At 44.8% G+C, this 25700-nt stretch overlaps 1 protein-coding gene and 1 non-coding gene across 2 annotated transcripts in view; one reads left to right on the forward strand and one right to left on the reverse strand.

Moving 5' to 3' along the window:
- The window catches only part of LOC108927986 (sodium channel protein type 4 subunit alpha-like), a 110320-nt gene that overhangs the window by 56419 nt on the left and 28201 nt on the right, over window positions 1–25700 (reverse strand). Inside the window, exons 5-12 of the mRNA XM_029253514.1 lie at window positions 24544–24672; window positions 20577–20668; window positions 17542–17781; window positions 16415–16478; window positions 1753–1894; window positions 1207–1404; window positions 788–967; window positions 122–472 (exon numbers count right to left, since the gene is read on the reverse strand). Coding sequence (XP_029109347.1) covers window positions 122–472; window positions 788–967; window positions 1207–1404; window positions 1753–1894; window positions 16415–16478; window positions 17542–17781; window positions 20577–20668; window positions 24544–24672 — 1396 coding nt within the window. The remainder of the gene's footprint in view (window positions 1–121; window positions 473–787; window positions 968–1206; window positions 1405–1752; window positions 1895–16414; window positions 16479–17541; window positions 17782–20576; window positions 20669–24543; window positions 24673–25700) is intronic.
- On the forward strand, window positions 10031–10103 carry trnak-uuu (transfer RNA lysine (anticodon UUU)). The gene has a single exon. It is a non-coding gene; the product is annotated as a tRNA-Lys (tRNA).

Here is a 25700-nt window from a genome sequence, read left to right on the forward strand (position 1 = left end):
TGCAGGACGGAAGCAGCCCGTGACAGTAACAGCCCTAAATCTGACAATTATACCGAAGTTTCAACGAAGTCAATCAATGCGAAATTCCAAAATTAGGATCTGGCAGATTTCAAGAACTCACTCTTTCCTCCTTAACCTTGTCCATTGCACATGGTGGAAGAGGCAGGGAGTTGACCGTAGCCAAGCCGCTGACTCCGTTGAGGTCCACGGATAGTTTCCCGTTGACGTTCAGGGATGGGCTGAAAACTTGGGAGCAGTAGCTCCCCACGCTCTGGCTGCTTGTCCGCCGCTTGGGCCAAGGTGCGGCCAAGGAGCCCGTCCGGCTGCTGGCTTCCCGGTGCAAACTGTACTCATCGTCCGCCATCTCCGCCTCCGAGTCCTTTCTTCCGCGGAAGGTGAACACGCTCACCTGACTCCCCCTCCTGGCACTCAGGGGGTGGGATGACAGAGTGCGGACGAGAAGGTGCTGCATCTGTGGGCAGGACGGAATCAAGGTGGTCGCGGGACCTCGGTTTCTTAATGGGGCTACATAGACCGATTTTGGACTGAGCACGTCTCTGGAGCTATGTTAAGATAAAGTGTAGAAAGACACTTAAATTAGGTTCGTCCACCAAAATAATTGGATCATTACGGATCCTTTCTCTGTGCATTTCCTTCGAGGGTCTACAAAATCAAAATTATCAATATTTTATTACCATAAAATGTTCGCTGGCCTCATGTGTCCTCCAGCTGAGAATTGCACAGTCTCAGGATTTCACTTTGACAGACACTGACTGATAGCCATTACCTTGGGGCCACCATCTACGTCCACCTTTGACGCCTTATCTTCTACATCCTCCTCGGTTTCCTCCGACAGCGTCCTTTGGGATTTCTTCCTCTTCTTCCGTCCCTTGGTGTCCTTCAGGGTGAACGGGGACAACTCTGGGGATCGCACCGAGTCTGTCTCGTGCGCTTTGTGAGCCATGGCCTGAGGAAAAATGAACGCAAATGAAAAGACCACCGATGCCGTGTTTATGATGACACGTTCCGCAAACTTGTAAAACTTGGAAAAAAGCCCATTCTGTCCAAGGGAAATCCAAGGGAATTCTAACCCTAACCCAAGGAAGCAAAGAGAGTTTTTGACAAACATCAACTCTGTGAGGAGATCACACTGAAATCGGAATTTGCATGGCTGCGAAAATATGTGAGGAGAATATAGCACCGTACCTGCTGCTCCCTGCGGAGATTCTCCATGGCCAACTGGAACTCCCTCTCCTTCTGCCAGGCCTCCGCGATAGTGGCCTGATTTTGCTCCTCATAGGCCATGGCCACCACAGCCAATATTAGGTTCACAAGGTAGAAGGAACCCAAGAAAATCACCAGCACAAAGAAGATCATGTAGGTCTTTCCTGCAGACCGGAGAGTCTGAGAGGAAACGCTTTCCGTTAAAAGGCAGCCAGTGAAACATTGCATATAAAGTAGAACATCAGCGTATTAAATCAATCCCTTCTTATTGACTTCAGCAGATCATTTATTTTGCAGGAGTTGCTCCCTTTGCAGTTGCCGCTGTTGAGGAGATTAATTTTTTACTAATTATGCATTTAATTAATTAAATTTGTCACCTTTACAAGTTTTTGCTGAGAGTTTTGAGTGGTTTTACATATCGTTAAACCCATATATAACTCTAGACAAACAGCAATTTAGCAGATAATTTATGGGTTGCCCATCCTTCAGCTGATAAATCTTGGGTGATCTGAGGAGACACAGAGCTACCTGCTGATAGAGGTTTTCCCAAAAGTCCTGCGTCATGAGGCGAAAAAGAGCCAGGAAAGCCCACCCGAAGCTGTCAAAACTGGTGTAACCATAATTAGGGTTTCTTCCCGTTTTCAGACACTCGAAGCCATCAGGACATTTCCTGTGAAGGAAAACAGATGGAAAACAATTCCTGGATAAGAGCAAACCCTTTATTTGAACATACTGCAGATAATCATTTTTGTGGCACTATACCCAAAAAGTTGAAAGTACAGCTTTGCTGTCTCTGGAAATAAGTGTTTTGACAGTAATTTATCAAATGCAATGTTACAGTGTTCCTGATTTGAGCTCGGTGCAGTGGAATCTATCTGCTATGTCTATATCTATGTGACATACCATCCGCATGCTCCGTGTGCTCTTAGGAAGGTCATTTAAAATGTCACAAGATTTGTTGATGAAAGGACTATATATAAAAATGACCTGTGGTTCATTACATTAGCAGGAAGAGACACTTAGATGCAGACGTGTGATTCTAAAGTGCAGTTTGTTTCTTTCCACCACATGAACCAACGTTCATCACACGAGTAGCTGCATAAAACTTTATCCGAACATCGACGATTCCTGATCGCCTTCCTAATATTTTTTTGTTTGAGATACATTTACGTTACATTACAGGAGCAGCTGTGAAAAGGGTTATCCGGCATCACCTTAAAGTTATGGTGAATGGACATTCACACCTTACATGAACTTAAGAGGGCGAAGGGAGTCGGCAAATGTTCATGGTGTGGTCACGCAGCTGGATATTTTACCAGAGACCATGTCCTCAAGGGTCCAAGAGCAGGGCCGAGTCCTTGTAACGTCCCACTAGATTAACCACTTGCTCCTTCATGTTTTGCGTACGGACCGCTGTACACACCGGAAGAGCTCCGGTACACTCAGAAATATTCGACACCACCCAGAGTCCATGTGGAATTCCCGTATCGTCATTACTTTAATTTGAGCTGGAGTTTAAACGCCTGCTACCCCCCTAAAAAAAATAAATATAACGCAATAGAATTTATTTCCAGGGGGATTACGGCAAGGCAGATGGATGCTCAAGTTGAGGTTCAAATTTCCAGTTTGATGCATCATTCCCTCCATCCTGAGCACTGAGGCATTACAGTGAAGGTTATATCCTTCCACGCAGCTAATGACAGCCTGGCCGGCATGGCCATTTTGGAAGAGTATAATTTAGTAATGGCTTGGCACAGCTGGATGAGAGTATCTGCAAATCTCACTGGTCACTAATCCCGTTTGAGCGGAGAACCGGTGCAGCCACAGCTGAAAAGAAAGCGGGAATCTCGACAGGCCCGCATTCCCATCATGAAAACAATTAGAAAAGGACAGGCAAGGCAAGACTGTAAACCGCCATTGGAGCGAAATATGCGTTTGCTGGGCGAAACCAGGATTCACCGATTCAGAGTAAACAGATTTTCATGGTTCCCTGTAATTCATGCAGGGACTAACGTTCCCTGACCGCAGACCCTTGACAGAGATCCCATGGAGGGAATTGCTTAGGCAAGCTATGAAAAATGTCATTACAATGTAAAAGTGAAGAGATCTTACTTCTCATCTGATGACACTTAAGGAAGAAGCCTAAACCACCCGGCGACGGCTGCGATTTCACACGGAATTCACAAAGTCCACAGACAGCAAAGTTAAAATTGCGCTCTTTTACTCTGCTTGCCGTGCATGGGCCAAAAGAGTGCAAAAGCATTACATGCACCCATCTGTCATTTGAATGTATGTCTGCAAAAAGCACTCTTATGTTGACCTAAATCATTTCAGATGTGATCCTGTCATCACCGTAATTAAATATCTCTCTGCGATACCATCACAAATGTGGTCATTCAAAAGCGAAGTATGGAAAGGTATAAACATTTCCTCTAATCCCTTTTCTGTCAAAATATAAATATGGACTCTAGCAAATCCTGTTGAGAGTTTCCGCAGCGGTTTATGAATGTGTTAATCCCTTCTATTACCGAGCAACAAAACGGAGGTTTTCGGAGTTCAAGAAGCAGCAATCTTAGAAAAGGGGAGGAGCCAGCAGATATCAAAGTACGAGTAACTGTCATCCTGGATCCAGTGGAGAAAAGCGATGGAAGATATGGTGGCAAAAACACGGAGTACAGGGTGTATCCCGGGTTACGAACATCTGATTTATGTACAACCCGTAGTTACAAACCAGCCCCCGTAAAGCCTATTATATAAAAAATTTGAGTTACATACACTGATTCGTAATAGCAAACGGCGTTACTTTGCGATGCTCATCAAAACACTGCACGTCTACAGCAGTTCGTCGGCTCGTGATCCCAAAGTACGACAAAAATTTCCTTCTTTTCAGTCGGACCACGTTGCTGTTAACAGTGTCTCGCGCGTTATTGTATTTGGCTTTGATTTTTTTTTTTTTTACCCTCCTAACCATGCCACCAAAGCATAAATGTGATGCAAGTGATGCTGATGCACCAAAGAAAAGGAAAGCGATCACGATTGAAACTAAAGCGTAAATAATAAAGCGATCGGAAAAAGGTGAAATACCAACGAACACTGGAAAAGCAAGCATTAAAATTTCACACACACACACACACACACACACACACACACACATTCTCTTTCTCTTGTCTTAATAATAATAATAATACAATGTAATTATTCTCTGATTACATTAAATTTATTATCATTATTATTATTATTATTATTATTATTGTTATTAATACTCTATTGTTATATTAAAAGATGTTTTAGTGTATCGGGAAGTGTTTCTTTAATGTTTTTTTTTTTTTATGCAGAGGAAGGTACATTGGAAGTTGCTTTGGTGAAAAGCATCTGCTAAATACACACACACACACACACAAGCTAGCTGAAACCACTTGTCCTGAGCGGGGTCACAGTGAGCTGGAGCCTAACCCGGCAACACGGGGCACAAGGCTGGAACGGACAAACCCGGGACGGGACACCAGTCCATCACAAGGCACCCCAAGCAAGACTCGAACCCCAGACCCACCAGAGCAGGACCCAGCCAAACCCGTTGCGCCACCACACCCCCCTGAGCTGCTAAATAAATAAATGTAAATGTAATGTATATAGGGGGTGCGGTGGTGCAGTGGGTTGGACCACAGTCCTGTTGTCCAGTGGGTCTGGGGTTCGAGTCCCGCTTGGGGTACCTTGCGACGGACTGGCGTCCCGTCCTGGGTGTGTCCCCTCCCCCTCCGGCCTTACGCCCTGTGTTGCCGGGTAGGCTCCGGTTCCCCGTGGCCCCGTATGGGACAAGCGGCTCTGAAGATGTGTGTGTGTGTGTGTGTAATGTATATGTACACTATGTACTAAGACAAACATTTGACAAACTGACGTTAGATACCCACCGTACCTAACTGTTCCGACTTACGTAGAAACACTATTTAAAGACAGATTTAGGAACGGAGCTCGTTCGTAATCCAGGGACGGCCTGTAACAATATTCCCTTCCTATATTTCATACCTAACATGAGATATGCTTAAACTCAATGTCAACTTTCCCAAGAACCCCACCCCCCCAACGAAATATACTGTTATTATATATTTTAATGACATTTTCCTGATGCTTGTCTCCAAAGCAACTTACAACATTGATCTATTTATAATTATTTACCCTTTTGTAGAGCTGGGTGATCTAGTAGAGCAATTTAGGATAAGTACCTTGCTCAAGGGTACTTCAGCTAGAAAGGGGTTTGGGTCAAAAGGCAGCTGCTCCAAAACCTGGTTGGTCAGGAAAATGCAGGGTCATGTTATGGATACAGCAGAAGAATTCTGGAAATTTCTATGTCCCAGGTGGAAAAGGAGGGTGAGAAATGTTGAATGGAAAGACAATGTGAGGGATGCCACAGATGAGCCCCTTAACTCCGACGGTGTGTGGAACCACCCACTTCCTCGGGATTCAGCAAGGAAGAAAAGGGGTTGACCTTTGCTTTATTTTTTCAGCCGCAGCAGCAACGTACGACCTCAAACTGCCTCCCACACATACACACACGTACACACATAGAAAGAAATACACAGCTGTCTGTCACTGGTTGGACTTCCACTCCAGTCCACCAGGTGACCACGGGACCTGGTCTGCCAGAGACATCAGAGGACTTTAATCTGGTTTCATCTCTCCCAGAAAGGGTGTCGCAGCCCAGACGCAACGAGACAACACAATCTACAAAGGAGCCACTGCGAGAGCAGCGAACTCAAAACACACGGCACGCTTCGCCATTTCGGCATGAACACACGCTCGAGTTTGCGTCCGTATTTGTTGTGCCGCTGCGCTCCCGTTCCACCCCTACACATCAAACCGCACTCGTGTTCCGCAGCCGTAGTCAGTTTGCTGCGCAAAAGACCTCCCTGACCTGTCACCTTAGAGAGATAAGAGGCATATGAGTTAATTTTATGCAGTGAGCTAATAGAAAAACAAGGCTGATGCCAGGATAAAAGTACTTAAAGTTTCTATAGCAACAGTATCCAGGAGGCTGTTGCCTGTGGAGATTTTTTCTTGCAGCATCTCTGGAGTGCTGTTTTGTTTCTTTGTCTCTGTCTTTCCTGGTACACTGCTGGGAAGATATTTCCAAGGCCAAGTAATGTAATTGTAATGCCATTATATATGTTAGATATTGATCTTATCATTTCATGGTGCTTTTCACCATAAAATTTAAATGAAGTGATGAGATAACAAAAATCGACTGCTTTGTTACGAGCCAAAGTCGTACTTTCTGTTAAAATTATCAGGTAGTAAATGTGCAGTGAATCAGTACTGAAGGAGGAAATGCCAAAAAAAGAATGAAAGAGAGCACTGTATAATAATTTTACTGTGTGAAATTATGGTAATTTCTCATAGCAGAATAAAATTATTTCATAAATCCAATAAAAAATATTGAAATATGCACACACATAAATCATTAGTGTTGACAAGCTGTGAAAAGGGCTTATTAGTGGGAAATTCCTGGGATGAAGTGAACTGTGAGGTACTGCATCAATGACACTCATCTCCATCTATTGTTGTTGAGATCATCAAACCAGGAGTCCGGTGTAGTACACTGTCAAGCACAACCAGTTTGCCCTCTCAGGCCACAGATTGTCACCCAGGAAAAACACGCCTGAAGCCCAAGTCAACCAAACTCAACCAAAGTCAACCCAAGTCAATCCAAGTTAACCAAAGTCAACCTAAGTCATCTCAAGTCAACCCAAGTCATCCAAGGTCAACCTAGGTCAACCTAGGTCAACCTAAGTCAACAAACCCCTGGTTTCTCAGTCCTTGAGCAACAGCTGTTGGGATTTTGGAGAAGTGTGGCTCATTGCTGTTTCGAAGCAGAATGACTCTCTTAGGACCCGTTGAGAATTGCGTGTAGGGTACTTGCCATTACTGCCATTGTAACATCTGAAACATGTCTTATAAATTAAATAAACACACATTAAATATCACTGGAAGTGTATACCTTTAAATAAATACATGTAAGAGAAGATATTCACTACAAACACAGGATTTAATCAAACCACCTGAGAATGATTTATAAAAGCCAGGTCATTGTTTTTAATTAAATATTATTTTTTTTCCCCTACTCCACCTTTTCCAGGGAACAGCAGTTGCGACTGTGCGAAAATGTTATTTTCTGGACGAAGAACAAACTTCAGCAATATGAGTTGAGAATTGCTGAGAAATTAATTCCACCATCCCATTTCCTCCTCTGTACTTCATACAGATTTTGTACAATATTGGTGCCAAGTAATGTTTTGTAAACGCAAGACATCGCTATAGAAAGTTGCATCATGTGTCATGGGGGCGTCTATAATGAGAGAATGAAATCACTGTGGTTTGAACCCATAGCAAATAACAAAAGAGAAAATCTGAAGGACACTCTTAAAAGGGATCCTTCATTACAAAGATTAGTGTGGGATTACTTGTCCTGTTGGGGTATTTTCAGTACACCAAAAATGCTCTTTAGCAATATTTCCCTTTTTGACCTAGTATATGCCTCCATGGAATATGAAAATATTTTAGCTTCAATGCAATTTTAAAACAAGGGCACAATAGTGAGTATTATGAAAAAGCAGTGTCACTTCTAATACATATACACACACACACACACACACATTTTCTGAACCGCTTGTTCCCATACAGAGTCGTGGGGAGCCGGAGCCTACCCGGCAACACATGGCGTAAGGCCAGAGGGGGAGGGGACATACCCAGGACGGGACGCCAGTCCACCGCAAGCAGGAATCGAACCTCAGACCCACTGGAGAGCAGGACCCGGTCCAACCTACTGCACCACCGCACCCCCTCGCTTCTAATAAGCTACCCTAAATCTAGTCAAAGCGGTTCATATTAATTATAAATTAATTAAAATGTTTCAAGAAATTAATATTTTTAAATAATATTTTTTTTTAGTTTAAATGATTAGTATTACTCATTGATTAATAAATACTAAGAACGAATAATTCCCATTAAAAATGGATATTATTAATATTAATATCTAGTCAAAGTGATTAATATTAATGTCATTCAAACCTCCACAACTTTCTCTTGAAAGTGTGCAAAAAGAAATTGTGGTTTCTCAAGTTGACGTTCAAGTGCACGCGCTCTCGGGAATGTATTGTACGTTTCATGCAGCTCTTATCTCCCAACAAGAGATTTACGAAGGATGGATTGACGAAAAACATTAGAATTTTAGGGTGAACAAGAAAGACAGAAGGTGGAGAGGAAAGAGGTTCAGGGACACGGAGAAACGGAGCGGTGGGGAGCAACGGAAAGAGAGCGAAAGAGACATTAATCCTCACTTTGTGCTGAAAGAGAAGAAACAGTCATTAACAAAGCCATTAAGGGCAGGGAAAAGAGCTTAAAAGGGATAAAATGTGACTAGAGGAGGGAAATCCTTTCTGCAAAATAGTGGGCGAAACAGAACTGTCGCCTACAAGGGGCATTTTTTTTCTGGGGAAATGGCTTAATGTATTGAGCACATGTTAGTCACAGGAAGACCATGCAACACACCGTGAGATAGAGCCTAATTCAATTACGCAGCGGCCACATAGCCATGAATCAAAGAAAAGATTAACGTCTAGACATTTTTCTACAGTCCGGTCCTCTTGCATTATTAGCCATTAATACAGTATGTTCTGATGTCGTCGTATCTTACAAAGTCCACTGGCGATCATAAGTTCACGTTGTGCGAGACGCCTGGGGAATTGATCATGGGGACGTATTTAGATGCTTCCAAATCAGCCAGTCCTGTTACTTAAACGCAGCAAGTTGCTTTAATGTGAGAAAGAACGGGGCGGCACAGTGGCACAGCGGGGACCCCGACCGCCCTACAGTGCTGTGTCTCTTCAGGCATGGGCGCGAGTCTGGATCGGTCTGTGCCTCCAGGCGCTCTGGTTTCCTCCCACAGTCCAAGCGCATGCAGTTGAGTTAAACTTGACACCCTGATTTAGCCCTAGTTTTTTGTGTGTCTGCCCTGTGATGGACTGGCTTCTTGTCCAGGGTTTTAATGAGGGAGTGACAAAAAGATTGGTTGAAACATTCTCGTACAGAGTAGATGTTGCATTTGGCGATTGGGTCAAGTGCCACAGCAATAAACATAACAAACAAACACTTTCAGAACCGCTTGTCCCATACGGGGTCGCGGGGAACCGGAGCCTACCCGGGAACACAGGGGCGTAAGGAACACACCCAGGATGGGACGCCAGTCCGTCGCAAGGCACCCCAAGCGGGACTTGAACCCCAGACCCACCAGACAGCAGGACTGTGGTCCAACCCACTGCGCCACCGCGCCACCGCACCCCCCTTTCACATAACAAACAAAGAAGGGTAAATGCTGTTAAATGAGATTTGACTCATGGGGACCACAAGTGTGCTCTTCGTGGTAAGACAGGGTATGGAAGGGGTTTACTGCTCTTCTGTACATTCTTGGGTTATGCAAACTGCACACCCTAACCCTAACTGTAAGACAAGCATACAGTTCAGGCACTGTGATGTGTCAGCATTACCCCGTACCGTACTTAGTAAACAAAGTAAACAGTGTCAAACACAACCTCAGCAAACAAAGTAAACTATGCCAAACCTCATACAGTGAACTTTTTCAGAACACAAACTTCTGTGCTGCTTGTATTCTTTGTCGGTATTGATACTTGAGCAAAAAAGTATGATTTCCATTCACTTGGATCCATTATATCTAGATATTTATGATGTTGTTTAATATTAGGCTTATATTTACACTTATAATCTCCAGTTCAGGCAAAGAAGAGAACTATAGAGAGCCTGGATAGCTCAATTGGTAGAGCATCAGACTTTTAATCTGAGGGTCCAGGGTTCAAGTCCCTCTCTAAGCAGATGTCACTTAACTGAATCTTCCCCTGGGGATCAAGAAAGTTCTTATCAACCTAAATAAGGGACATGTCAAGTGTAGCTCAGGGGGTTTTTCAAAAGATTGTAGAACATAGTAAACCATTCCTGCAAGTGGGGAATACATGGTTAGTTACATATTAATGTGGTTTAAAATGGAAATTTATTAAATCGTATTACTTTTGAGTCTGAAATTTGGTGCATCTGTAGTGCGGTAACATTGGTCGATCGTGCTGCTGTGAGGGACCCCTATTTATTCCTGACTGTCTATTAACAATGACTTTTTAATTACACACACACACACACACATTCTCAGAACCGCTTGTCCCATACGGGGTCGTGGGGAACCGGAGCCTACCCGGTAACACAGGGCGTAAGGCTGGAGGGGGAGGGGACACACCCAGGACGGGACGCCAGTCCATCACAAGGCACCCCAAGCAGGACTCAAACCCCAGACCCACTGTAGAGCAGGACTGCGGGCCAACCCACTGCGCCACTGCGCCACCATGCCACCATGCCACCGCACCCCCCTTTTTAATTACAAAACAATGTTTTATTTACGGGAGGGCGCGGTGGCACAGTGGGTTGGACCGGGTCCTGCTCTCCGGTGGGTCTGGGGCTCGAGTCCCACTTGGGATGCCTTGCGGCGGACTGGCGTCCCGTCCTGGGTGTGTCCCCTCCCCCTCCGGCCTTACGCCCTGTGTTACCGGCTAGGCTCCGGTTCCCCGCGACCCCATATGGGACAAGCGGTTCCGAAAGTCTGTGCGTGTGTGTGTGTGTTTTATTTACCAAACAATTAATTTCTGATCGCATTCAAGTTACTTTTTCTCATTGGCTAACAGGGAAAAACATGAGTATTCCAGTGGTGCAGAAAAGTGAAGCAAACAGAAACAGATTTTAAAATAAAAGCAAAATCAGCATGAAAGCAGAATTATAACAGCGCAATAAATTAATATCATTGTTTGCTCTTAGTATTATTTCAACATGAATAATATGTGAAATTAGTGAAAAATGTAACAATGCCCAAATTTTCAACGTAACATTCCTGCATATTATATTTAGCTGATGCTTCTCTCCAAAGTGACTTACATTGTTAAAAGTTACAATTTATTATTTAACGTATACAACTGTTACAACTTACAATTATTTACCCATTTATGTAGCTGGGTAATTTTACTTAATTAAACTCCGGTATTGCCGGGCCTAAGCGTGGATGAGAAAGGAGGAAGGTTGGGCGCAGGGTCGGCAACCCTGCCGTGTAAAGAAAACGATCTCGCAACGGAAACAACGAGTGCAATAAAGGGAAATATATCTCAGCAGAGGAATACAGGCCACCTTTTGATGACGGCCGTGGACCAAACCCGAAAAGGCATTCACCACCTGATGCGACCAAGTATTCTCGATGCAAAAACTGTTAGTACAAGGTCGAACACCGAAAACGTGGCGTTCCACCTTTCGAGAAGACCTGAAGACAATGAATATCGAACGGACGGAAGAAGAAGCCACTTGGCTGAACTGAAGAAGCCACTTGGATGAGTGGTGAAACGTCTTCAAGGAAACTCATGCAAGTCCAGTTGTCTTTGTTTTAGCTTGTTTTTAGATATATCCTGACCTGGATAATTTAGAATCTTCTCAGACAGAATGGATAGATGCAGAGACCATCGATGCCAGCAGAGCCCATCGGAGAACATCCATCCGTCCATCGCCTCAGTGCTGGTTCCGAGCAGGTGGTCGCGATGAGCCGGAGCCTTCCCGGCAACAAGGAGCGCAAGGCTGAAGACGTGGATGGGACGCCAGTCCCGCTGGAGAACGCTCGTTGCCCAATACATCAACCGACGTGGAAGGAACTAACCGACTAATTTTACTGGAGCAACTCAAGTTGAGTACCTCGCTCAAGGCTACTGCAGCTGGAAGTGAGATTCCGACGGATAACTTTCAGATCCAAAGGCAACAGCCCAAACCATGAAGTGTCATAGCTACTTGCAGTACAGCCGAAGTGTCGGGGGTGTAAAACGGAAGAGCAGTTGCTATGTGCAGCCCACGAGCAAGGTGTGACACAGTAAATCTCGCAAGGAGGAACATAGCCAGTGCTCCTGCAGCTACTGTAACTAGCGGATAAGGTCCGCGGTGGGAGCGGGAAAGGAAGCAAAGGCAGAACTATGCAGAGTCCGTAGGAGGAGGTCATGAGGAACTCTCGGTAGGTCGACCGCCCAACTCGAGAGCGAGCAAAGGCACGAACGCACACACAACGGAGAAGGGATCCCTGCTCTTAAATTGTGACCTTTCCTTTTTCAATCCCTGTACACAGGGAATCGATCCTCTCACCAGAGCGATAGCATAGTGAAAGACCACTGTTCCACACGGTCATGTAGCGGAGTGGGCGAGGGGTGTGCAGCACTAACTAACTGTATCTAACTGCGGGACTTATGTTCACACCAGCGTAACGGCAAATACATGAAATTTTCTAATACAATATTTATAATGTTATATAACATTTTATATTTTTATATTATATTTTTTAGAATATTTATGATAATCTAATATTTATAGCAACATTTTCGTTTCCGGAAGAGATCAGAGAAATTTTGTCGAGGAACCTTTGGACCCAAAGGTTGCAGGTTCGAATGCCACCTCCAGGTGTATACATTTATTCATTAAAAAAAGATAAAGAGCAACAGATGAGACTTAAACTGGCAACCTTTAGATCTGAAGGAAGAAGGAAGCACTTGTAACAAGTGCACTACCAGCTAAAGCACCCGTGAGCAAGGGGCTTACTCTAAATTACTCCAGTAAAGTTAGCCAGCTGCATAAAATGGTAAATAATTATAGGGAGCTTAACATTACAAGATGCTTTAGAGAAAAACTTCAGATAAATGTCAGCTTTTTACTCTCCCCCACGGTGCACTTGATTGCAAAAGTCTGAATTGTGTATTATTTGCTCAGATGGAAATGAAGTGTTCAGCCCTGAGAAATGAGAAACTGAACACGAACGCGATGCATCATCTCAGAAAAGGACTGGAAGACAAACACGCAAAACGATGTGACGATGAATAAAGCGATGCAATTCTCACCAATACGAATTCCTTTGCAACAGATAATTGAAATCGAATGTCACCTCCAGCTGTACATTCATTTATTGAAATAAACAAATAAATAAATAAATGTGGCATATCAGGGTGGAACAGTGAGTAGTGCTGCTGTCTCACAGCACCTGGGTGGTGCGAGAGGAGATGGGTTCGATCCCCCCTTGGTCTGTGTGGAGTTTGCATGTTCTCCTTGTGTCTGTGTGGGTTTCCTCTGGGTGCTCTGGTTTCCTCCCACACTCCAAACACATGCTGTTCAGGTTCCCCCATAGTGTGTGAGTGACAGAGAGAGTGTGTATGTGTTCCACTGATGTATGGATGAGTGACCCGGTGTATCTAGCAGTGTAAGTCACCATGGTGAATAAGGTGTGTGGGCTCATAACACTACAAAGAGTTCATTGGAAATCACTTTGGAGAAAAGTGTCTGTTAAATAAATAAATGTAAATAATTGGTATATCCATCATGAGAAGAAAGTGGCACGATTGACTGCCTCTCTGAAATGAAGAGCGCGATCCCAAATGGCCTGCCGTTAATATCCATCTGGCAGCGCGGTGCTGGGAATGAGGTGATTATCCAACACGTGGCGTTTTTTATGTGTGTGTGTGTGTGTGTGTGTGTGTGTGTGTGTGTGTGTGTGTGTCACTGCCGCACAGATACCCTCAGAATGGTCACCTTGACTATTCACAGAAATGACACGTTTCACATCACAGCACATTGATGGATTTTAGGGATTTCGAGCCAAGCGTAACTGAGAGACACATCACCCTGGAAAATGTGCCCAGACCTGAGCAAAGCAAAGAGGCTTCAACAAGTTCTGTAAAATCACTTTTACTTTGTTTTACCTCAGTGCTGTCTGTGCTATACCAGTGTCTGTCTGGGCATCATTAACTTTAATACAAGAGCACAAATTTACATTTCTTCTACATACAGTATTAGTCCCAAAATTACTCAGCGTCTGATGTGTTTCACCACAAACAGGCCCATTACAAATGTCAGCTTGGATCTATATAGTATCTCTAAAGCACATGTGAAAGTTTGCAAGGCATTTTAAGATGCCTAGGTGGCGGCAAAATTAAAAAAAATATATATATATTGGGGGTGCGGTGGCGCAGTGGGTTGGACCACGGTCCTGCTCTCCGGTGGGTCTGGGGTTCGAGTCCCGCTTGGGGTGCCTTGTGACGGACTGGCGTCCCGTCCTGGGTGTGTTCCCTCCCCCTCCGGCCTTACGCCCTGTGTTACCGGGTAGGCTCCGGTTCCCCGTGACCCCGTATGGGACAAGCGGTTCTGAAATGTGAAATATATTATTATTATTATTATTATTATTATTATTATTATTATTATTAGCATCAATAATCAGTTTTTTGAAATAACACACCAGAAATCTGAGTCATACACTATGGCTTTTTCATTCCTGTCTGATAATGATAATCGCTTTCGGTGGAAAATAATTGTGCAAATGATTTATGCAATGTTCGTAATTAAATTATGTTTTGTCATTTGCAGCAGAGCAATTAGTGCTCAGAGTATTGCAAAGTACCAGACTGCGTGAACGCCAACCGCTTACTTTTTCACTCAGGCTTTCACCTTTCGACACGCTGCTGCTGTTTTATTGTTTGAGGCCATTGAAAGCACAAACTCCCTGCTAGTTTCTCTTCGGTCACAGACAATAAAAAGATAATTAATTGCTCCTCTGCCACGCTCCCTTCTCTGTTTTACGATATGTTTTTATTTATGTTTTAAAAAGTACACATGCATGCCTAAAGCAGATCTGGACACAAGTTCAACTTGAATCGGTGCATGTGTGGAGCTGGCATCTTCTCCCTGAGTTTGTGTTGGATTTCTCTGACTGCTCTGGTTTCCACCCACAGCCCAAGCACACATAAGGGTCCTTTAAGGACAGATAAACTGCTGACTCCAAATGACCCTTAGTGCATGTACTGTATGTGTGGTTTCTGTGTGATGGACCAGCAACCTTCCCCTCTTGTATTGATTGTGGATGAATGGATTAAATTTACGCACACACACACACACACACACACACACACACACACACACACACACAGGCTGAAGCCGCTTGTCCTGAGTGGGGTCGCGGCGAACCAGAGCCTAAGCCAGCAACACAGGGCGGAGGGCTGGAGGGGGAGGGGACACACCCAGGACGGGACGCCAGTCCATCGCAAGGCACCTCAAGCAGGACTCAAACCCCAGGCCCTCCAGACAGCTGGACCCAGCTAAGCCCATCGCACCACTGCGCCCCCCAGATTATATTTATATTTATTCAAAATATAAATTTACATTTATCAGAATCAGAATGAGTTTTATTCGCCAAGCGTGTTCACACGCACAAGGAATTTGCTGTCTTTCTAGATGCTTCCAGTATTACAGACAGCAAACGGCTGACACAGAATTACAGAATAAATAATATATTTACAGAGTATACAAACACAAGACCACGAATGTTAGCGTAAGTACAAAAAATTTAAATACATAAGAAGTAAATTACAAAAAGTGACTGGATATTGAAAATTGCACTTAAGTAGAGGTATCTTATATAAAAGGTGTATTATTATTATTCATTGAGTGGACGCTTTTCCAACGGTAAGGTTACAGTTATTAGCAGCTTACAATTATTTACCCATTTATACAGCTGGGTAGTTTTACTGGAGTGATTTAAGGTAAGTACCTTGCTAAAGAGTACTATGGTCAGAGGTGGGGATCTGAACCTGCAACCTGTGGAACCCAAGGCAGCAGTGCTTAGCACTAGGGTACCAGACGTCCCCCTCTATATAGTACACTAATTTAAGTAATTTTGCACCAAAGCTACAGTTCTGCTATATGCCTCAGTACGTCTCCTAAATTAGTTTTTAATTGAGAAATGTCACCAGCTGACCTCTGACATACGTGTGTCTTACAGGGACTCCTTTTACCTTCTGCTTTCTGCTCACTCCTCAGATTTACGGTGAGGTTCGCAGGTTTAGAGCCGTTAGGGAATTCATAGCACATACTTATATACTCATATTTATATTGATCATCTTTCGCAATTTCACAGCACACGTCTCAACAGGCGAGTCTGTTAAAGCGAGGGTTTGAAACTTTCTTTCAGACGAAACCCTTATGATGTCCTTTCTGTCCTCTTTTACTGGACATTCTAACAGCAAAAGGGAGTGAAACGCACGAGGCCGCAGTCTGACGACGCGAGAAGCCTTTTACTCACCCGGCATCCGTGCTGTTCCCGCAGATTAAGGCATCCTTAGCCCCTTCGATCTTATAGAAGTTTTCTGCAATGTATAAGTGCAAAGGTTCAGCAAAACATATTATTCAGCTACAATCACAGTCGTTCAAAGCCAAAAGAATAATTCAGCACCAACCGTCTTCTACGTCGCACAAACGCAACTCTTAATATCAGTTTGATGGATAATCAGACATTTTTGTAGGGTGACATTTCTTTCAGCGTTACAGACAGTTCCCGGGATACGAACATTCGACTTACATACAACCCGTAGTTACGAACCAACCCCCGTAAAGCCTATTATATTAAAAATTTGAGTTACATACAATGATTCGTAATAAGAAACAGGCGCTACTTTGCGATGCTCATCAAAACAATGCGCATCTACAGCGGTTCATTGGCTTGTGGGCGGGGCGTGTGAGCCCGAAGTACGACAAAAATTTCCTTCTTTTCAGTCGGACCACGTTGCTGTTAACAGCGTCTCGTGTGTTATTGTATTTGGCTTTAATTTTTTTTGTTTTTACCCTCCTAACCATGGCACCAAAGCGTAAATGTCATGCAAGTGATGGTGATGCATCAAAGAAAAGGAAAACTATCACAAGTGAAACTAAAGTGGAAATTATAAAAGTGATCTGAAAAAGGTGAAACGCCAACGAACATTGGAAAAGCAAAGTTTCTTTAATGTTTTGCATGCACACACACACACACACACACACACACACTGAGTAATACCATTTATTGTTATCTCTTTCAATGTCTCTCTGTTACAAATATTGTCGTTACATTTATTATTATTATTATTATATTACAGATGTTTTAGTGTATCTGGAAGTGTTTCTATAATGTTTTTTCGGCATAGAAAGGTACACTACATACTACATACTAAGACAAACAGTCGACAAACTGACGTTAGATACCCACCGTATCTAACTGTTCCGACTTACGTCAGAATCCGACTTAAAGGCAGACTGAGGAACGGAACTCATTCGTAATCTGGGGACTGCCTGTAATTTAATTTTTGCTGAACGAAAGGCGCAGAGACTGCAGGCACGAGCGATCCTACGGGAGGTCCTGCACTACCTCTCCTGCTTTCCGTCCCCTGCTCTAGTCACCTTCTTCTGTGATGAAGTCCTTCACGGACGCCCAGGTCTTGTTGTTGCAGAAGAAGGTGCCGTTGCCGTAGGTTCCGTTGAGGCAGTGCGCCGTGCTGCGGACGCACTTCTGTCGCAGGTTACCCATGAAGAGCTGCAGGCCGATGAGGGCGAAGACGCTCAGGCAGAAGACCGTGAGTATCATCACGTCGGCCAGCTTCTTCACCGACTGGATCAACGCACCTACGATGGTCTTCAGCCCTGGTGGAGGGCGGGGGGCGGGAATCACAGGCCTCCGTCACCCGTGCCACCGCAGCTCGCATATCAACATGCACACGTGAAAGAGCCAAGAACTCTATGGTGTCGCCTGAACGATGGGCTCTATTATGTGGTCCAAAAATTTACCCAAACAAATTAAATGTTATTTACCACCAAATCTGATAAAAGCCATTTCGGGTGTGGATAAATTTACACGAGAGACTTTGTCGATTTTGCCAAACACCGAAGATCAGATCGAGGACTTTTTTTGCTTCTCCTACTGCGTTACTGCTGAATCTCGATGTAAATTGTAGTAAATGGCCATACCAGGGGGACTCACACCTATCCCTATGGAGTATCTTCCACTAATTATTAAAAAAAGGAACCCGAACAGCAATGACAACAACAACAACAGAAAGTCGGTGAGGAACGACATCAAACTTCGTTGGGTTTTGTTTTGTGCGCATGCATGAAATACTGGCAGCAAGGAGTGCGGCACCACTTGTCACTGGTACGAAACAAGGCAGCCAAAGCCACAAAGTAACACATGCACACAGGACTTCACACACAAGCCTGTCTCATATCAGGAGGCATCTTCCCTCTCGATTTTACGTCATTTCTGAGCAAATAGCACCGTCAGCATAAATTTGTCCTGCAGAGTCATTGGCATCAGACGTTGAGTGAAAAACGTGAAAGAAAAATCGCAATCGTCGTATTTCCCGAATGTTCGCACAATTATTGCCCGTGCAAATTGAGGCGCCGGTGTAGCAAGGGGTTGAAGACGGCATTTAGGAGAAATGACCATCATTTGGAAAATGCCGAATTCCTGCTGACGAAATGAAGCCGCGCATCGGTCAGCGCCAGCGGCATCACCAGGGTTGGTGTCACCCAGTGCGGTAACTCATGGTGTCCCCACCCCCCCATGGAGCTCCTCCCATACCAGATCATACGGAATCCCTAGTAATGTTTTTGTACTGATGTTATTCCTAAAACATGATAATTCCCCTATATCACGGAAAATAATCTGGCAATAGTAGCGACATAAACAACTAGCAAACTTATCATTATACCCTTAAATTACGATTTCATACGCACAGCTGAAATGTATTTACATTTACACAATTTCAAGTGGTAAAGTGAAAATTTGGTAAAAAAACAATAGAATTCGAAGTAAAAATGTTTAAGAGCGACGTCAGAAATATGTTTATTTTAACGTTATTGATACAGGTTCACAAATTACCGCAATACTGTAGCTAAAACACCAGAAAATGTGACAAAATCAGCGACTGTAAGAACAGCGGCGGCGACGAAAACAAGAGAGCCTGTTTGTAGCGCGTGGAAATGAAACCACGAATTTGGAAGGGTCACTGTAATTGCAATTGTAATTGTAATTAGGTAATAATGAGAGCTCTGAGCGAAGCTCATTGAGAAGTTCAAAAAGTCAATGGACACAGAGTTGTATCCTTGTAGGTATATTGATACATATAAACTGGGCTTTATTAGAAAAAACATTTTTGTTCTTATAACAGGATATTTTTCTCAAAAAATGTATATAAATATATTTTTAAAAACATATATAGAAAATATATTTGTAAAAAAATTTCTGCTGAAAAATTTTATAGACAGTCATTTTGGTATCAGCCCTTCTGATGGTGTCACCCGCTGAGCTTCGCACCCCCCGCACCCCCCGCACCCCCCTAGTGATGCCACCGGTCAGCGCTCCCTTTGTTTTCCTCTGACCAGCCATGTGCGCACGTTGGTGCAAGGGTGGGGGGCTGGGCCCCGAACTCGCAGGAGACTCGCAGCGGCAGTGTGTGCGAACACCGAGCATTGCGGTCAGCGCTGAGCCGTCACTTCTGTTCTAGCGGTCGGGGGAGACAGAGGGGGCCAAAGGAGGTCAGCCATCCAGGCTGCATCACACAGCCACCGCATCAGCTGTGCTCCATCCAGGCTCGGCGTGGCGCGACAACCTGGATGCGGACGCAGCACAAGAGGCTCGGCGCTGGGCAACATCGTCCCGCCATTATTTAGAGTATCGTTCCAGCGCGAAGGATCATGGGAGTATTGGTTTTCGAAACCTTTACACGGCTCATTTGGGACGGCCAGCGGTATTTCCCAGAGTGCAGTGCGCGCTGGTGCCAACGTCTGCTGTCAACGCTCATTTCCATGCAAGCGCTAATGAGTCTTTAATTCCCCATGATTTTTAGATGTTAAACACTAAGGTTGAATGAGACCCGGTGAGCGGTGTAACAAAAACTCTAAGGTGGAGTGGAAAAGCCTTTTCTTCGGGATGATTTTCTGCATCTGGGTGAGATTTGCGCTGCAAAATCATTCGGTCGCAGGAAAAGCATTTAAACTGAACGCAGGACCATTTAGAGTGGATGTGGCCAATTGTGAAGGTGATTCAGCATTTAGTGAATTTACATTGCTTTATTATTATTTTACATTTTTCATGTGTTGGTCTCAAATTGGAATATTGGTCCTGTGATTTTTTTTTTTTCCTTTTTGTTTTTGTGATTTGAAGGAATACTTTTAATTAAATCCAGTATTCCAGGGTACGAGCGCCTTTTTTTTTTGCAGCCCGAGAAACCCGATCTATTGAGAGGCCGAACGTATCCGGATATGGGAATTTTGTAGCCTGAGAAGATGTTACAGCACTCCGAGGTGTCATTGCCTGCACCTCTTGCATTTCCACCAGTTAAAGGAAAACAGGGTGATTTCCAGTAACAGAAAGGCGGAAATGAAAGGTGGGTTTTGCTCCTCCGTAAGGCAGCCTTAGTGTTTAACTCTCTTCTCACCTGGAATGACTGAGATAGTTTTCAGTGCTCGCAGTACTCTGAATGTTCTTAACGCTGAGACATTGCCCAGGTCCACAAATTCAGTAACATATCTGCAATAAGCCAGAGTCACACATACAATGACAAATGCACCATCAACCACGCAAACATAGTGAGTGGCCTGGGGTGGGGGGGGGGGGGGGGGGGTGGACGACGGGATGGCCTCTCGACCGCGTCGGGGAGGAGTGAAGGTCAAGGACACGGAGGAAGAAAGCATCTCAGAGCAGAAGACGGTGACAAAATGCAACCTACTTTGCGAGGCTGGCGCTCCTTACCTGGAATAACTGAGATAGTTTTCAATGCTCTGAGGACCCTGAACGTCCGGAGAGCTGTAAGATTGCCTATTTTTACAAATTCTGTTAGCAACCTGTGGAATTAAATTAAAATTATTTGATGGAGGAACAGCAAGGAAAATTACTCCAAATGCTTCATGTGTTCTGAAAGACTCCCCTGCAGTTTTTCAATAAAGGCGGCGCGTGGCAGGGGGTCTATCAAACGTTCTTGGGAAGTCAAGGCCCTCGCCGTTCGTTATTTTATTAACCGGTGTAAATTCGAAGGCGGACGCGGTGTAAATTGGGCGAAGAGATCGCGTCGTCAGAAATCAGCGGCCGTCATCCAAGACAGTGCGATTTGAGAAAGGAAAAAAAAAAAAGAAAACACACGAATCTGTTAAATTCTTCCATTAATCTCATAAACAGTTTCATTACTTACAAGTAAAGGAGCAAATTAGCTGTATTATTTGCAAACGTGATGCGTTTGACAAGTGAAGGTGTATCAAGGTGATTCAACAATGAGGTTAAGTATGAACAGATGTAAATGTTGATACAGGAGCGAGTGGCTTCTTGAAAATTATTGTTGAAATGGATACTAAGTATTAATCGTATAAATGGTGTTGCGCTTCCTGATTTAGGGACCGAGTATCTTCTGACTCCGGTAGCGTTACATCCTAACCCTATTGACTGCTGTTTTCCTTTCGCTGACACTTTTCTCCAAAGATACTTGAAAGCGTTCACCAATTTACACAGGTGGCCAATAAAATTCAAGTACCTGCTCAAGGGTACAACAGCTGGAGGTGAGATTCAAACATGCAACCTTTGCATTTATTCATCGAGTTCATGCTTTTCTCCAAAGTGCCTGTCAATGTTAAGTTATCTACACCTTTTTTACCCTTTTATACAGCTGGGTAATTTTACTACAGCAATTTAGGGTGAGTACCTTGCTCAGGGCTAGTACAACTGTATACGGGATTCAAACTTGCCACCTTTGGCTCCACAGGCAGCAGCTCTAACCACTACAATATCAGCTGCTCCTGGTCTAACTTTACAGTTCAGGTAATAGTATTATATTACTTATTCAAATCTTAATCAATTATTAATAATTGGGATCAATGTGGCACAGCGAGTAGTGCTGCTGTCTCACAGCACCTGGATGGTGTGAGAGGATGTGGGTTCAATGCCCTCCTCAGTCTGTGTGGAGTTTGCATGTTCTCCCTGTGTCCTCTGGGTCTCTGGTTTCCTCCCACACTCCAAAGACATGCTGTTCAGGTTCACCCATTGTGTGTGTGTGTGTGTTCCACTGATGTATGGATGAGTGTCCCAGTGTAAGCAGTGTAAGTCACCGCGGTGAATAAGGTGTGTGGGCTGATGACACTACATAGAGTTCATTGCAAGTCGCTTTGGACAAAAGCGTCTGCAAAATAAATATAATTATATTTTTTCAGATGCATAATCAGTCCTGGTAAAATAAGAAAAACACAAAGTAGAAGATTTTAACTTATTTTTCAGAATTTAAGATCTACTGGGGAACAACCAGTAGGCTCTTTCTCAGAGGGAGCACAACAGTGCCACACTGGGAGTTTACTACATATGTCCTGATGTGCGCTGTGTCTGTATTTTTGGGCAACTAATCCACCCCTGATTTGCCCAGGCAATAAAGACGAACAGACAGGCCTTGTGCTTAATCCCACTCGGGGCACCTGTTTCTCTGGGCCGCGTTGGCACATAAGTACCGCTCTCAACAGAGCTTTCGCCAGGGACTCCATCTGCTGTGCGGAACCCCTCCCTCCCTCCCTCCCGCCAGAGCGCCCTGCCCATCGGTGTTTCTAAAGTATTGGCGCCATCACGACCCTTTTCCCTTTACGGGAACGAAGGAACCCCCACTAGCCCCAGCGAATCGGGTACGTTTCGAAATATTCCACTGTACCGCGTCCGAATTAAGAGCGACACGGCGGTGCCGCGGGTAGAGCCGCCGCATCGCACGTCCCGCACCGCGCGTTCGCACGAGGCTTTGAATCTGGCGCTGTCTGTGTGGACTCGAGACGTTCTCCCTGTCTTCATGCGCGTTTCCTCATTCCTTGCCACGGTTCAAAGACAAGCGTTTCCAGAGAACCGGAGGCCCTGGGTTACCCACCGCGTGTCTCCGTGCGAGTGCACGAGCGCGCGAACGGCCTGCGATGGGCAGGTGTGTCGGCCACAGCGTAGCGCGCCTCGCACCCTGCGTTTCCGAGATAGGCTCCAGACTAGCACGACTGCGCGCTGGACAAGTGGTTACGGATAACGAACAATCCGTCCAGGGTGCCAATTTTAATACCTGATCAACCGGAGGGAGGGGGGTTACACTATGGACAGGACGCCAGTCCATAGGAGGGTGTGAGCGAACGATACATGTTAATTAATACGTTAATTATGCCGATACCCGGTTTATTCACCGAGCAATTCTGTCTGCTCACTTCTACGTTGCACCTCCTTACTCGAACCTTGAGCGACGCCCTAAAACAATTAGCTATTTCATTTATCCACAGCTGCCGCCTGAGAACCAACACACTGTTATATAAATACTAATCATTTATTCATAAGCTGACATTTTTCTCCAAAATGACTTACAGTGTTAAGCTACTTACAGGTATTTACCCCGTCATACAGCAGGGTAATTGTACTGGAGCAATTCGGGGTAAGTACCTTGCTCAAGGGTACTACAGCCGGAGGGGAGAGTCAGACCGGTAACCTTCAGATCCAAAGGCAGCAGCACTAATCACCACTATGGCAGCTGCCCACTGTTATATAATAATCAAAAGATAATCATATCAGGAAGGACTGACATTTCCATAACCGCCGACTGCGGTCTGTCTCAGCGCTCGAGGCGAGCCCGCAGTTAGTACCTAACGAAGAAGAAAAAGGATTTATTCTTTGAGCGGATTAAAATATGAATAAAATAAATGAAATAAAATGCGGGTATCCTGTAAGTCTGGCGTTAATTAGGCTGCATTTAAAAATGTGGGCAAGAAAAAGCGTGCGTTGCTCAAGGAGCGTGAAGGTGTGGGAGGACGGCAGGTGATTGCTGAGTGCCCATTGCGTAACTTCTCAGAGGCACTTAAAGGCCTCTTAAGTGCTGGAACACATGTACCTCGATAAGGCGTTTGTGTTCCATGACAGATTGTCTTATTTGACCGAAATATATTCGAGATTCACTTTCCCGTTACTGGAAGAATTTTTTTTTTTATTTTATCTTACTTTTTAATTTTTTTTTTTTTTTTTTTTTAGCGAGAACGAGCGCTCGGATGTGCGTTACAGCCGAAGCCCGTCGAGGAACTCGCGCCGAATTCGAAGCTCATGAGCAATTATTGTTTCCGCTCGTGCTTGTGTCACATATTTCGTTGTTATGTGCGGCAGAGATGATGAAACTCCAAGCTTTGTCTCCCTGTGACATTTTTTACAGAAAAAAGTAGGAAATCATGCAAAAAAAAAGAAAAAAAAATTTAGAAGAAAAGGACATTGAAAACACTTGAGGAGTTCAAGAAAGGGTGAGATGATCACATAAACATTCATGGGGACTCTTCGTCACGTGGCTGTTACGCGATGCACGTGCCGACGGGGGAGAAGGAAGGAGAGCAGAGGTTAGGGGGCGAGGTGCCGCCGAACGGGATACTTACGCCATGACGATGACGCTGAAATCCAGCCAGTTCCAAGGGTCCCTCAGGAAGGTGAAGGGACCGATGCAGAATCCTCTCGCCAGTATTTTTATCATTGACTCAAAAGTGTAAATGCCAGTGAAAGTGTACCTGAGTGAAGCGCACGGGGGTCGGGGTCGGGGGGAGGGGCGGGCGAGACAGAGCGTTAGCCGTTAGCGTGAGCCACTGACTGTCCGAGAGGGTGGTTGAGGGAAAGGCATTCCGTGAGCTCATCTCCAACATGCACCACATCTCCCCACGGTTCCCACCACCAAAATAAGCAGTACACAAGAGGATAAAAAGAAAATTGAATAACAACCGATGGTACAATCAGGTGGTAAGCATGTGCGGTTGTCAGCCCCTGGAGGGATGGATGGCAAGCTTTTGGACCCCCTTGATGAGCTGGTGATCATCAAGACAAGAAATGGGCGCCGATCCAACAAGTCACTCCCGACATAAAACAGAAATCATATTTCAGCAGAGTCGATGGCAACTGAGATGACGGATGGAGCATTCGGAATCGCATGACCATATCCACTGGTTGCTTTGTTACCAGTCTCTTGCTTTGGAGTCAATGTTTTCTGCTCATCTCATACCTCTCGGGTCCCGCCCGCTCGGAACGGAAGTCTCTTTTGGCGTTTCGATTTAGTCAGACGCAATTTTTAGTTCTCTAATGCGGCCGTCGTTTCCGCAAACCCCCGAGCCTGGCGCCGCGCACGTTCGAATCCTCTGTAATTTTGGCTCGACCTTTCGCGAAATTAGGCCGGGAGACCAGCAAACAGCTGCGCGAGGGGATTTTTCAAGACCGTGCCGCCGCGACTCACTTCTCCCGGCGAACCCGAGCGCAGTCGGGATTTGAGAGGTACGAGATGCTCGCCTGATGGAGCGGGTCATGATTCTGGGGGGGATTTTTTTTTTTCTGTTTTTTGCATGCTACGTGCTTGAGAAGCCCCACCCCTATCGAAGAGCAATCCTCAAATGTCTTGCGGAGAGTGCACTGATCCCATAAGGCATTAACTCTCTCTTCATTAAAGGTTAACATGGACGGCTTATTCGCACATTAGGCTGGGTATAATAGAGCCTGGGGGGGCCGAGCTTCTACACAACTCCGTGATGTTGACCGATGTTGGACTACTGCA

Source organism: Scleropages formosus, chromosome 7, assembly GCF_900964775.1.
Source record: "Scleropages formosus chromosome 7, fSclFor1.1, whole genome shotgun sequence".
In the NCBI taxonomy this organism is placed as follows: Eukaryota; Metazoa; Chordata; class Actinopteri; order Osteoglossiformes; family Osteoglossidae; genus Scleropages; species Scleropages formosus.